The sequence below is a fragment of the Panicum virgatum genome, chromosome 9N (assembly GCF_016808335.1).
Source record: "Panicum virgatum strain AP13 chromosome 9N, P.virgatum_v5, whole genome shotgun sequence".
In the NCBI taxonomy this organism is placed as follows: Eukaryota; Viridiplantae; Streptophyta; class Magnoliopsida; order Poales; family Poaceae; genus Panicum; species Panicum virgatum.
The window spans coordinates 2,216,534-2,230,220 of record NC_053153.1 but is presented as its reverse complement, the minus strand read 5'-3'; the positions used below and the strand labels follow the sequence as shown (position 1 = coordinate 2,230,220).

The 13,687-nt window shown below is 46.2% G+C and overlaps 1 protein-coding gene across 1 annotated transcript; it reads right to left on the bottom strand.

The window, feature by feature from the left end:
- Positions 1 to 9,160: 9,160 nt before the first annotated feature.
- LOC120691813 (protein NRT1/ PTR FAMILY 5.6-like) lies at positions 9,161 to 11,837 on the bottom strand. The gene is made up of 4 exons (XM_039975007.1): positions 11,600 to 11,837; positions 11,211 to 11,428; positions 10,609 to 11,132; positions 9,161 to 10,338 (listed from the first exon to the last, which is right to left on the bottom strand). The coding sequence occupies exons 1-4, from the start codon at positions 11,730 to 11,732 to the stop codon at positions 9,489 to 9,491; spliced, it is 1,725 nt and encodes a 574-aa protein (XP_039830941.1). The 5' UTR covers positions 11,733 to 11,837; the 3' UTR covers positions 9,161 to 9,488.
- Positions 11,838 to 13,687: the final 1,850 nt, after the last annotated feature.

Sequence of the window (13,687 nt, the reverse complement as noted above, 5' to 3'; positions counted from 1 at the left end):
CGAAGATTCGATGTGACAGATATTGTGCAAACTTTTTCAGCAACTAAACAGGGCCTAAATTCGCCGCTAACACCTAGTGTTAGTTTCGCTTGCATTTTCATCAAAAGTACACTTAAATCACACACACAACTTGGTGAGGTCAGCCTGACACGCATGCACGTGCACACCTGCATGATATCGTTTTAGAAAACATTAACAATAATGCATCTGTTAATTATCAACGATCACGTGCGAAAATCCAGTAATCCACTGGTTTCATCTGCTACGTGCACGTTACGAATTATTAAATATTCAGCTAGAACGAATAGATTAGGGGGAGCTCTTTGATGAACAAGGTTTTATTGTGCGAAGCCAAATAACGTTATGCTGAGCGGCAACGCTACATTTGCGTTGGTGCAAGTTACCTTACATGTCACACGAAGGTCATTACGCTGTCATACAGTTCATTACGCTGTGCAGCAATATGTTGACAGGCAAAAGAAAAATACACTTCAGCAGTTTAGAAGAGATAATCGTGTAACATCTGAATGATGATAATCTAATCTTACAACACCATCCTGTTCATTGTTCCTCGTCAGTTTAGAAGAGATAATCGTGTAACATCTGAATGATAATCTAATCTTACAACACCATCCTGTTCATTGTTTCTCGTCCTGCGAATGAACAGACAATATGATCATATTCGCTGTGTTCGCTTGGTTTGTCAGCTAACTAGTCAGTAGTACTGTTCTCTCATACTAAATCAGCACCAGTCACCAGCTACCAGTCATTTAGCAGTACTGTTATCTCATAACAAATCAACACCAGTCATCAGCCACAGCCAAGCGAACACAGTGATTACGTCCAAGTTGATATGAGTATGCACAAATAAAATTAAAATTTATAAAATCAGAGCTAACTAATCTACGCAAAATCTCTTTTATTCCTTTATTAAATTTTATTTGTTGTTTCAAAAGTTATGATTTCGAATTCTCTCCTATTTTTTATTATTTCATTACATTGATGCTTTTATCACATTTTTTATGATGTGCTAAAAAAAGTCATTCTATGAATTCCTAAGAATCCTAAAATGATTATTCATAGAATGACATGTATTTATCCATATAGTGTCATAGTGACTGCTGGGCAATAACTTACATCCTCATCCTCCTCATCAGGCTCCCACCACTTGTCCCATTGTTCCATTGCCCTCTCATCAATGGGAGTTGAACTGCCACGAAAAGCAAGATTACAAAATAACAACGACCAGTTTGTTTTTTTTTTAAAAACGACCAGACCAGGTTGGCAATAAGTTAATGGAGTTTACTAATGTATGCACAATTGCATCTAGAATATGTACTGCACCTAATAACTTAAAGGTTACTGAGGTTGCATGAAGATTAAATTCAGCCAAAATGAACCTATGTTTTCTTTTAAAAAAACACCTGCAATGTGAAGAAAATAAATTCTAATGTATGCACAAGAGCAAAAACTAATATAAATTTTCGGATGTATGCACACATTGTTCAGATTGGATAAATGTATCACCACCTCATTCTTCATGCACGCATGATTAATACAAATATGAGATGAAGTAGTCCAAAAAAAATAATGGGATGAACTCATGATGGACCAGAAGAGACTTCCTTTATGTGCCATTAGAAATTTGGTTTTCCCTTGAGTGTCACTGAATAAATTTTACTCTCCCTTCCCTTGCATGCCAATTTGAATGGATGACCATTAACAGAGACCGGAAAAGACCATTTTACCTCCCCTCCTTGCCTCCTAGATCTCAGGATCTTCCTTCCCAGCACATCTTCTATGCAAGCGGCACGACCAAGCCTACTATGACGGGTTTGCCCACAACAACCATCACAACAGCGGTGGTGGCATACGTGGCACTCCGGGTAAAATGGAAATGGAGATCACCAAGCTGCTCAACTCGCGGCACCACTAGCCACTATCCATGGCTTCGCTGCCCACGATCTATGACTAGAGGTACAACCTCCAGGCCACTGAGAACCAGCGCCATGGAAGGCCAGCTACGGCCTCACCAAGCTGCTCTCTCGCGTTAACAAGGTCAAGGGCGCTGCCCGATCTCCTCCACGTACAGCCAGATATCGCCTCCACCACTCTGCTTCCACGCGGAAGGGCATCACGTGGGCCCAACTCTTCGGTACAAGGAAGAGCAAATATGGCCTTACAAACAAAACATGATTCTACCAATAGCAACTAGCAGTGAAAAATTAACAGAATGGCACCGAAGGGATGCGAAATTTTATCTAGTAGCACGAATTTGAATGGCACACAAGGAAACAATACAAATTTTAGTGGCATATAAGGGAATTGACTCTATCTAGAATGGGTTGATCCATCAAACCAAACACCCCATGAAGGAATAGGAGAGAGAGGTTATTATTAGGAGACAGTTCATATGCAAATCTTGTCTCATGGTATAACACAATGAATTATGTGGTTAGTTTAAGATTATGAAAAAGGCATTCCTAATTGTCAGACCTGGGACAGCGAGACTGCTCATAGGCATAGAATGTTCTAGAGTAAGAGATATCACATGGATGTACTTACCTCTCTTGTAACTACCCGAATAGGCATAGAACTAGCTGCAGTACAAGGAAACTACCCGACCGTGTTGTAGTAGGGCTCCAACTGTACTCGGTTAGGACTTTCCATGTAACCCTGTTTCCCGGATATATAAGGGCGGGCATGGACCCCCTCAAAAATATCAACACCTAAGGCAATACAAGCAACCACACAAGATGTAGGGTATTACGCATCTCGCGGCCCGAACCTGTCTAAATTCTTGTGTTCCTTGCACCATCGAGTTCCAGAGCTAATCGATCACTACCTACAATCCTACTGCTAAGGGTATCCCTGAGCAGGCTTGGCGGCAAACACCGACACTAACAATTTCTAAATTTCAAGATAGGCCATTAGCGCTTCCGTGAAATCTAGATGTAATGGTAGTAATGGTAGTTTAGCCATGTTGCAACGTTCACCTATTATGAAAATAATATTTACACTCCACTAAGAAAGCTGATGTTCTTTTACCAACAGCACTTCAATAGTCCAATGACAGTGGAAAATATATGATAGTTCTACAAAAATGAAAAGTGGTGTTGATGGTGGAGCAAGAGATAAAATATTGACATGGAAGGAACAACGTCCTTGATTTGATATGGACACCACATTCATTCCTATAACAAGTCATTTCAGTAAAAGGTTTACTCAATCTGTTCTCTCTCCCTCTCTCCCTATGCTTGTGGATTCAATATTGGTCGAATCCTTGTACAAAAAAAAATAACAAGTCTAGCTCTGATCTCAGCCCATATCTTGGTCTTGCCATTCTGATATATCCCATATTTATCCTATATACAACCCAGCCACCATGACAACACCAAACAGAAACACTTCTGGAGGGGGAAAAAGATATATGTGAATGAGTTTTTATAAGCTTTCCACATAGGTAGGATCCACTTATAAAAAATATACAATAGTAAGCAACCATATATTTACACAAGAAAAGAATATGAAGTGTATGGGCAACTTACGGTTCTGAAATGCATTTCTCTGCCACCAAGTGGTGAAAAAGTTTGCAAATAAACTCTACAATACCAACTGCAGCAGCGAGCTCAGTTTCTTCCAAAGTCTTCACTAATTGTTTTTAGGGTTTCTTATCACCATAAGGTACAAGCATACCATCTTGGCCTTGAACTAACCTTAACTTCCTCTCTTTCTTTGGAATAATCAGACCCATGATTGAATAGATGGCGTATAAACTCAACCATAGCCTCAAGGTCTTTGGGCCAAGGTATTTCTTCTCCAGGAATTGGACTCGCCTTCTTGTCTTATGCCTCCGTCTTCTGGTTCTCTTTGAAGTTGAGGGCAGCATCAATCATTGAATTACCAAATCTAATGCATTGCATTCACTCCCCCATCACACCACTTATAGCATCCTTGAAGGGTGCATCAGGATATTATAGTCATGGGAGCGACAAGCACTGTGGATGCCTGACAAAAAAATATGCTATAACCAGGGGAGGTTTCAGTAAGGGATGGTGCCTTATCAAATCACGAAAACCCTCGACCAAGTCACCATTTAACAAGATACTGGAATCCCAAGACATTTATGTTAACAGTCTACTGAATTGTTTTAGATAAGGAACAATGAACTGACCATTAACCTGGTGAGCCCGAATCTGAGTGCTGGACAGAATCATATAAATACCCTGTGATAGGAATAATTCTGTGTTGGGAACCGAGGTGGCCCTAATACCCACTAAGCTGATGACATACACCTAAGACACACCAACTCACTCTAGAGCCGGTTATTCTTTTCAATTTCTAGCTACTTAGTGTATAAGGTCATTTTGACGGCAGAGCCGACTTCTCGCTTCCGGGTGGCAGAAGCTACCAACAGATGAAACTGGCTTCCGGGAGGCAGAGCCTTCCTACGATGAAGCCCAGACCTTATGTGATCCCAGGTGGCAAAACCAACCTATGATAGATCACAACTCATACACTAAGTACTTGAAAACTGGGAGACTAACACTTACAAACCACTTGCTTTATTACAACACAGTAATATTACACAAGACACTCATTAGTGGCTACCTAGCACTCACCCTCTCATGCTCTCACCTAGCTATCTACCTTGCTCTCATCTACCATGCTCTTAGATGAATGGCATAGCAAGGGCGAGGGTCTCTATATATAGGGTTACAAAGCCATTGTATTATTGACATGTGGCAAAATCATAGCCCTTGATCTAAATTCTACACTCTTCCTTGAAAATATCTAGTCCTAGAAATATCTTTGATTTATTTTATTTTGATATTCTAGAGAACTCCATGGAAAATATCTTATTCTTGAATTGTGGAGAAGAGTGTAGAAGTTTGAGTTGCTTCCTTCAACATTCTGCATATTTGAGAAAATCCTTTTTCATGGCCTTTATCAACTCATCTAAAACCATAAACTTCTGTGGCAGTTTGGTGATGAGGAAAATGTTCTCATTGATTACCTCGATATTTTCAATATAGAAGATGCCATTCCAAGAGAAACCACTCTTGTGTTTCATGATGATAAACCATATAATGCCCTGCAACACCAAGATATAATCTGGTGTAGGAATATATATAGTACTTAGTATGTGGCCATAGACTTTCATTACTTCCACAGAACGTATTCCTTTATATGTTCCTTCAACCATTGGTGCCTGCAACGACAACAACATTTATCAATACATATCCCTATAATTTGTCTTTCAGAAGCTAATACAAGTTTGCTGTTGTGCACTTACTTCAAAGGAAGCTCAAGGATTTTCAAAGTACCCTTAGGCTCTGATTCCATTTGTAAGGACTGCTTCATGAATGATCTTGCAGCCTGGTTCAAGCTCTTCTTTAGCCTGTTGCACCAGAAATAAATCTTGAGCATCCAATGGAATAAATTGGCTAATGGAAATGAAGCAAAAAATGTCACCTGTTGTAGTTATTGCACAGAGTCATAGCAAGGTGTTGTGAAAATTCTCGAATGTGTGAATATGGTATGCGTAATACATAGGAGGATGCACCACTGCTATGAATCCCTTTCATATGGCGAAGATAATATGGTTGGCTTTCTCCATGACATACAAACCTAATCTTTTTTAATGATTATAAGCATTGGTCTTTCGAAAAACAATAAGGATGAGCATTAGGTACATATAGAAGAATACATATACTTGTTAAGGAACCTCTCAAATCCTTCTAGCACTTTTTCATTCTGCTGAATGGTCGCCGTCTTGATGAAGGATCCCCCCCTTCAGGAACATATATAAACCCCAAAAATCACATTTTAGAAGGATACAAAGCCAATAAATGCAAATGCAACGTGTGGTGGGCTGGGGGAGTGAACTTTACCTCTTCGACTGTGGTGTGTATCCATGGCATTCCTTGCATATCCTTCCCATGCTTCTCAAATTTTGATGTTGCACTTCCTTTCAAATATTGCTTCTTATATACATGCTTATATTCTTGTTGGGGAAAAAGATTCGGTTTATTCTTTCGTTTCTAATCCTTCTTACCACCACGAACTAGTTGCCATTTGGACCCTTGTGAGATAAGAAGTGAAGCAGGAGGTGGGTCTAGATCTCCGTCCCTTTCATAAAACAGTAAGGAAGAAAGTCATCTAGAGTGCACACACTGACTGAACGGTCATCAGTAAGAACCCATTCCTGGGCACATCTCACATAAGCAGTATAATGACCTAGTTCAGTTGTTATTGCGTGATGACGGACAACACCAATGAGGTGGTATTTGGTTCTGTTGAGGTCCTTGGAGCTACATATGACAAGAAATAGTGATGATCACATTAAGAACCTTTGTTGCCAATAAAAAATGCAAGTTGAATGGTAAAAGGAAAACATATTTAGTAAAATTGGAAAACATATTACCTTGGGTCCATGAATTTATGTATATCAAGCACTTCCTCAAATCTCACATGCCCAGTCACTTTACTATTCATTTCAGTCCAACTTCCTTCTCTTTCCACGCCAGTCCAAAGCGCTCTTTTCAAAGAAATAACCAGAACAGTTGGAGCCTTTTCTATAAGTGCTCTTCTCTTTCCACCTCTAGAATCCACCTTACTCGCAAGACACACATCACATATGAACTCAACTTGTTCTTCCTCAAATGGACGAAAGAAAAGAAAACAATAATAAAAAGATGCAGATGGCAAACACCATGCGTGTTTTTTTGACAAGCATACGCGAGCTTTATTAGTTCAGAATCGATATATCGTTTATTACAAACTCACGAATGAAACTAGGGGGCTCATCGTCCCAGATACAGTTTGTCTTTGATTGCAAAGCTCTTCTCGCCAGCTCATGTGCAACGCCATTTGAATCTCTACAGCAATGCTCTATAAAAATCTCCTGAAATCAGCACCAGAGAGTAATACATTCATCATAGATGGTCGCCGCTGAATTTGCCAAGAACCCTCCTTCCTTCATAATCTCCACAACTTCCCTGCAATCTGACTGGATGATAATTCTATTACCTTCGATGCTTTTTTTTGAGCATATTACCTTCGATGCTTTGTGCCAACAAGAGACCTTCCTTCAATGCATATGTTTCAGCCATAGGTGTATCTATCACATGGGAAATAAAACTATGTGCAAACACCATGCATGTTAATCTCGTGGCCAGCTGCCAGCCTGACCTAGCTTGTTAATCACGTTCACGTGGCCAGAGGCCAGTCTGCCTAGCTCATGGGCCGTTTAAACAAAAAAACAGCCCAACAAGAAAGCAGACGCGCGCACGGATTCTTCAGCGATGAATTGGACTATTGTAGCTCGCGCGATGTATAGCCGTTCTGCGTCGGCCCACTCCAAGTCGGCAAGTCCCCAAATATCTTGTAACGAACCAGCCCAGCTTTTCAGCCCAACCACTCGGCGGCGGCCTCTTTTCCCAAATTTGCTTTCAGCCCAACTCGACCTGGCCCTGGCCTGCTCCCCTTGCCAAGTTGGCTAAATCAACTAAGGTGAAATTGATCGAGTGCTCTAGTATGAACTTAGATCTATGGCTCCAACTAGTTTGCACAAAACTTAAACTAAAACATGCTATCTAGATGTGCAACTAGGTTGTTCTAGTATAAAACCCCTATCCCAAAAGAGTTTAGCAACCTATAGTCTTTCCTATCAAGAAACTATTCTATAAAAGAAGACACACAAATTGCTAGTATGAAATGCGGAAGCTTAAAGAGCGGGATAGGAGATAGCAAACTCTTGACGCAGGTGTTTATCCCGTGGTTCGGTTAGCCACAAAGGCACACCTACATCCACGTTGTTGTAGCACTCACTAAGAGTATTGCTACTCGGCCACCAAGTCTCTTCCGTGAACACAATCACGGTCACCTTGGCCCCGGGGTTCCACTAAGGAGCTTCTCCACAAAGGATGGGGGTCTCCACGTCCCCCGCACAAAGATGTCGTCGCCGCTCCACACCAAGTCGGAGGGTCGATGACGTTGCCGGCGAGCTTCACGCTCCAAGGTACCGGCGCACCATGCTCTTATTTTGGTTCGCTAATGAACCACAGCACAAAGGCTCGAAGCCTTACAATCTCAATCACTAAGAGCTAATCCTTTACACAACACTCTCAAAGTGTGCTAAGGGCTAAGGATATGATCTTGATGCTTTTGTATGGCTTGGAGATGTTCTTGGGTGTGTGTGGGGTGTTCAGCAACTCCAGCAATCTTCAAATGGCCGGGGTGAGGCGTATATATAGGCCACCAAGTCTTGTAGCCGTTGCTCCAACGGTCAGCAGAAAATCTGCGTATCATCGGATGAACCGATGCCTCTGGCAGGGGTAGCGTCGGTTCATCCGGTCACTCTAAGACACGAAGTTGCCGTTGAACTTCTGACTGCTGACACAGTGACCACCGGTTGAACCGATGCTTGCCCGTCGGTTAAACCGGTCACTCACAGCCTTCTCCTCTTCTGCTGACGTCATTACACCGGTGCTTTGCTCCGATGCACCGTCGGTTGAACCGGTGCTGAAGAAACTTCTCCTGGACACTTGACATCGTCTCTGGTACACAATACGCCCAATGCACTGATGCCCTTTCTTGGACCGTCAGTTCAACCGGTGCCTATAGGCTGACTTGGCTTCGATTCCCTTCTGCACCAAACATCATAGCGTCGGTTCTTCCGACAAGCGTTGGATGCACCGATGCTTAGGTATCGGTTCTTCCGGTGCTCCTGATCCGAGGGCCTAGCTACGCCTATCTTCTCTCTCTTTGTCATCACTTGAACCTAAATGCCTGAGAATGGTCATCTTAACAATCATATTAGTCCAAGTGTTGTGTTGTCATTCGATCACCAAAATCACTCGAAATGTCATAAATGGTGCCATGTTCGTTTCATAAGGAACCCATGTTCTCCGCCGCCGTTGTTACTTCCAAGTTGGCAGTTTGCCACTAGCCACCCCATGATCCCCAACCCCGTGCACTGCTGACGCCGCGGCGCCGCCACTCACTGCCAGTGCCAGATGCAAACCTTCGTCGCCCGCCGCCGTTCCGCTCTGCCGCCGGAGTAGGGAGCAAGTGCCGCCCCCCGCCGCGCCGGCCCGTTTGCTCTTTCATTTTTTTTTTTGGCATTTTCTCATCACGAATTAATCGAGCTCATGCATATGCAGTTATGTGTGTGATCATCAATCGCTGCTACAACGAAGCAAGCATCACTTGTACAGCTACATTCCACGGCACGCGGGTACACGAACGTCGTCTATGCTACAGGCAAACAACACCGATCCCATGCATCCCGGCTAAATCCTTGTTCTGACACGACACGTCGTTCCCTACTAGGCCCTACTACCTAGAGGCCGGCTACAGCGACACGATGACATGGTACACATCATCATAGTCACACCTTTTTTTATAATACATGATATTTATCTCTAATCGCTAGCCGCTAACGATATGATCCTGCCGCTGGTTGATCAATCGGCAGGAATCGGCTACGCGGCGGCGGCGCACTCGATGTCGCCGGCGGACTTGTCGTCGCCGACCTTGCCGGGCCTGACGGTCTTGTACGAGTACCTGGTGGCGACCACCGCGTAGAAGGCCAGGTTGACGGCGCCGATGCAGGCCAGCAGCCAGTAGAAGAGGTCGATCCTGCTGTGGTTGAGGTCCTTGGCGAACCAGCTGCCGCGCCCGCCGCGGGAGCTCACGCGGTCCGCCGCCGTGATCACCAGGCTGCTCAGGAAGCTGCCGGCGCCGATGACGCTCAGGTACAGCCCGATGCCCAGGCTGCGCATGCTGTCGGGGACCTGGTCGTAGAAGTACTCCTGGAGCCCCACCAGCGCGAACCCGTCGCCCACGCCCATCAGCAGGAACTGCGGCACCAGCCAGAGCACCGACATGGCCGCCGGCGCGGGGGACCGCAGGCGCCGCCGCTCGACCACGGCCGCCACGGCCAGGGCCACGATCGCGAACGCCATGCCGATGCCCACGCGCCGCAGGATGCTGATGCCGCGCTCGCCGCCCGTGGCGCGCCGCAGGTACGGCACCAGCACCTTGTCGTAGACCGCCACGGTGGCGATCATGCCCACCGCCGACAGCGCGAAGATGGACGCCGGCGGGAGCACGAAGCGTGGGCCCATGCGCCGGTCCATCACGCTCCCCTGCTTGATGAAGAAGGTGGACACCTGCGCTGCCGCCATGCCGAAGGGCAGCGTCGCCACCCAGATGGGCACCATGGTCAGCACAAGCTTCGTCTCCTCCACCTGCGTCACCGTCGCCAGCCGCCACGGCCCGGACGCGTCCTCGCCGCCGCCGTGCTCCACTATGGCCGCCTTGTCGAGGAACCTACACGTGCCACAGGCATCACACTACTCAGCCTACCATCGTAATGCTGGGCCGCTGTTCCCTTTTGCCTTTCTAAGATTTCATCGAGATTTGTTCATCCAAAAGAAGCAGAATTGGATGGATAAACTCGTATCGCAATCACCGGTCACTAGTGATGGTTGCAACAATTGCAGCCAGCAGCAGCAATTGCATCTCACGATCACTTTAATGGCGAAATTAAGAAAAGGCCGGCCAGCCGGGCCGGGGAAAGCAACGCCAGTTCTTTCTTACCGAAGCTGGTGGGTGTGGCAAAGCAGCCTCTTCTTGCTATTCTGCGGCTTCACCTCGTAAAGCTCGCCGGCGTCGGCCGGCAGCACGAGGCGCCTCTTCCGCACGGCGGCGACGACGGCCTGCAGCAGCGGCGTCAGCGGGTTGCCCTCCGGCACCCGGTAGCGGTAGAAGCGCCAGCCGGCGAGGAAGACGACGAGCGAGGCGGTCATGACCGCGGCGAGCACGACGCTGGCGGCGCCCCATCCGATGCGCTCCTGCGCGTAGACGATGACGGTGACGCCGAGCAGGACGCCGGAGCAGAGCGCGCAGTTCCACCAGTTGAAGAAGGACATCTTCTGCACCCGCTCCGCCGCGTGGCTCTCGTCGAACTGGTCGGCGCCGAAGCTCTCGAGCGCCGACTTGTGGCCGCCGGTGCCGACGGACACCAGGTATATGCCGACGAAGAAGAGTACCTCGTGCAGGCGCAGCGAGTGGCCGGGCTTGAGGCGCGGCGACAGCTGCGCCGTGGCCAGGACCATCAGGCCCTGCGATGGACAAGAGAGTCAATGGCGCTAGCTGTTGAGAAACTAAATGCATCTGCAGAAGAAGCCGCAGCAGCTCACCAGCAGGTAGACGACGGTGGAGAGGACGACGGTGGAGAACCTGCCGAGGTAGCCGTCGGCGAGGAAGCCGCCGAGCAAGGGCATGAGCGTGGTGACGCTCATCCAGTAGTTGACATTCTTGGCCGCGACCTTCATCTCCTCCTGCAGCACCTTGGTGAGGTAGAGCATGAGGCTCGTCGCTATCCCGAAATAGCTGAGCCTCTCGCTGAACTCGATCACTGCATGCGATGCGAAGGAATCAACCACCAAGGAGGAGAGGAAGACGACGACGGGTCAGTGTCCGATCGATCACCTAGCTATTTTGGGAGGAAGGCTGCTAGGAACCAGCCCGAAGAACACGCCGACTGAAAAGAAAGAAATAAGAATAAATCTGTCGCCTGGCTACTCACAGATGATGAACATGGCGGCCTTCCAGGACCCGGTGGCGCCGCGGGAGGGAGGCCTCCCGCGGTGATCGACGGAGGAGTCGTGCACCCAATCCCCGCGGTCCTCCATGACCCCAACCCTCAAGCTCTTCTCCATCCCGACCGACCAGCAATCAGAAATCCTTGGCCAGTGAAGGGGAGAGGGAGGGGTTGTTCCGTTTGATCCAGCCACTTGTTCTTTCTTTGGTCTGAAGACCAGACGCCGGCCAAGAGGAGGAGAGCGGGGGGCCGTTATATAACCCCCTCCGCGGGGCCCACATGGCAGCACGGCGCAGCCAGGGAAATGGGAAAGCGAGGAGGGCCCGCGCTCTGAATTGCGGCAGGCACGCTGTTGAGATAGATGTGCGCGAATCGAATCGAGCAAAGGCGAGGCGAGACCTGCAAATTTTAATAATTTCCATGTTTGGGCGAAAGGCGAATCCATTGTTAATCTGGCAATTTTTTTTTTCAGTAAAGAGGCAGCACTAATGCGAGAGATCGCTGGCCGGGTTGGCTGTCTCAGAAGCAAAAGCGAGTCGGAGCAAAAGGGGCGCTCGCTGTGCATCTGTCTACTGGTTTATTGCCAAGACTGCAGGAAATCTACTTCATAAAAGGGGCGCTCGCTGGTATATTTTGTACGTGGTGCTAAGCGCGTCGTATACAACATTATTATCCCCTGGTTTAATTTCCCTTTGGCAAGCTCATGATCTGTTCGTCACGAAGTATGCACTAGTACATGTGCTGTGCTGTCGTCAACTGAACTAAAGAAGATACATATGCATTTCTTTGAAATAAAAAGATACTATACAAGTAATCTGTCTCCAACTCTAATCCAACCAAGAGACGTCAGCCTCTGACTCTCTGCATCTCGGTGCGGTGCTCATGTTCTTGCTCTTAAATAGATAGATAGATAGATAGATAGATAGATAGATAGATAGATAGATAGATAGATATGACATCTTGCTGACAGATGGACGTGTAACGTCTGCATTCAGGGCCAGCTGCAAACCGTTGCAGATCACCGCGCGGCACTTCCGGTTCAGAGTTCACGCCAGCCATCAGCAGCAGGCCCTCGGAAGCGGTGGTACCGTACGGTGCCGCGACGATGACGATGCGGTCCGGAGGGCTGGATCTCCACTCTCTTTGCCGGTGTGTGTGTGTGTGTGTGTGATGGAAGCGGAACTGGAATGGAATCCAACCTCCGGCGTCGTAGCTGTTGCGCGGGTATCCAGCTCCTTGTTTCCGACGTCCCGGGTGTCCTGTCCCAGGACAAGGGTTTTAATGGGGGTTGTTTGGAGCGGACGAGCAACAGCTTCAGTTTTTGGACTATGCAAATGAGTGCAGCGACCTGAATCTGGGACGACTACGTTTGAAAATACAAGGTGCTGCTTTGTTTAGATGCGAAAACTTTATCCTGGATATGCCGACACCATTTGAAGTATTAAACGTGGACTAATTACAAAATAAATTGTAGATTATATTTGTAAACTACGAGACAAATCTAATGAGCCTAATTAATACATCATTAGAGCATGTGTTATTGTAGCAATTTAGTATCTAATCATGGCCGAATTAGGCTCAATAGATTTGTCTCGTAATTTACAAGCAAACTATACAATTAGTATTTTATTTCATCTTAGATTTAATACTTCATGCATGTGCTACACACATTCGATGATGTAATAATTTTGGAATTTTGAATTTTACATCTAAACAAGGTAGGTGTATTTTTCACCTTGCACGTAGTCAAAGCAATCATGTGAGATGACTAGGGCATTTCAAAAATTACATTCAATGTATGGGTCAACACAATATGGAAGTGTTTTCAAATATAAATATAATTATATAAAGGTTGTATCCTGCAATGTACAAAAATCTTATATTAAATATTTGATAGAAAATTATAAAGCTGCGTATTTGTATTGGAATACACGATGTAGAATATCAATTGCACTAGTGAACAAGATATATATGCTTTGTTTCAAACCGAGAGAGTAGTTTTATTTTTTTTTCTTCTATGTTTGCACAATTTTGAAATTCGTTACTGAGCTTGAAGACGTGCTTGGCCAACAG

Coding starts and splice junctions, on each gene's coding strand:
- LOC120691813 (XM_039975007.1), bottom strand. CDS start 11,732: ATGGAGAAGAGCTTGAGGGTTGGGGTCATGGAGGACCGCGGGGATTGG. Junction 11,429..11,599: donor GGCCGCCATGTTCATCATCT/GTGAGTAGCCAG, acceptor CATCGCATGCAG/TGATCGAGTTCAGCGAGAGG. Junction 10,339..10,608: donor TGCCACACCCACCAGCTTCG/GTAAGAAAGAAC, acceptor TGGCACGTGTAG/GTTCCTCGACAAGGCGGCCA.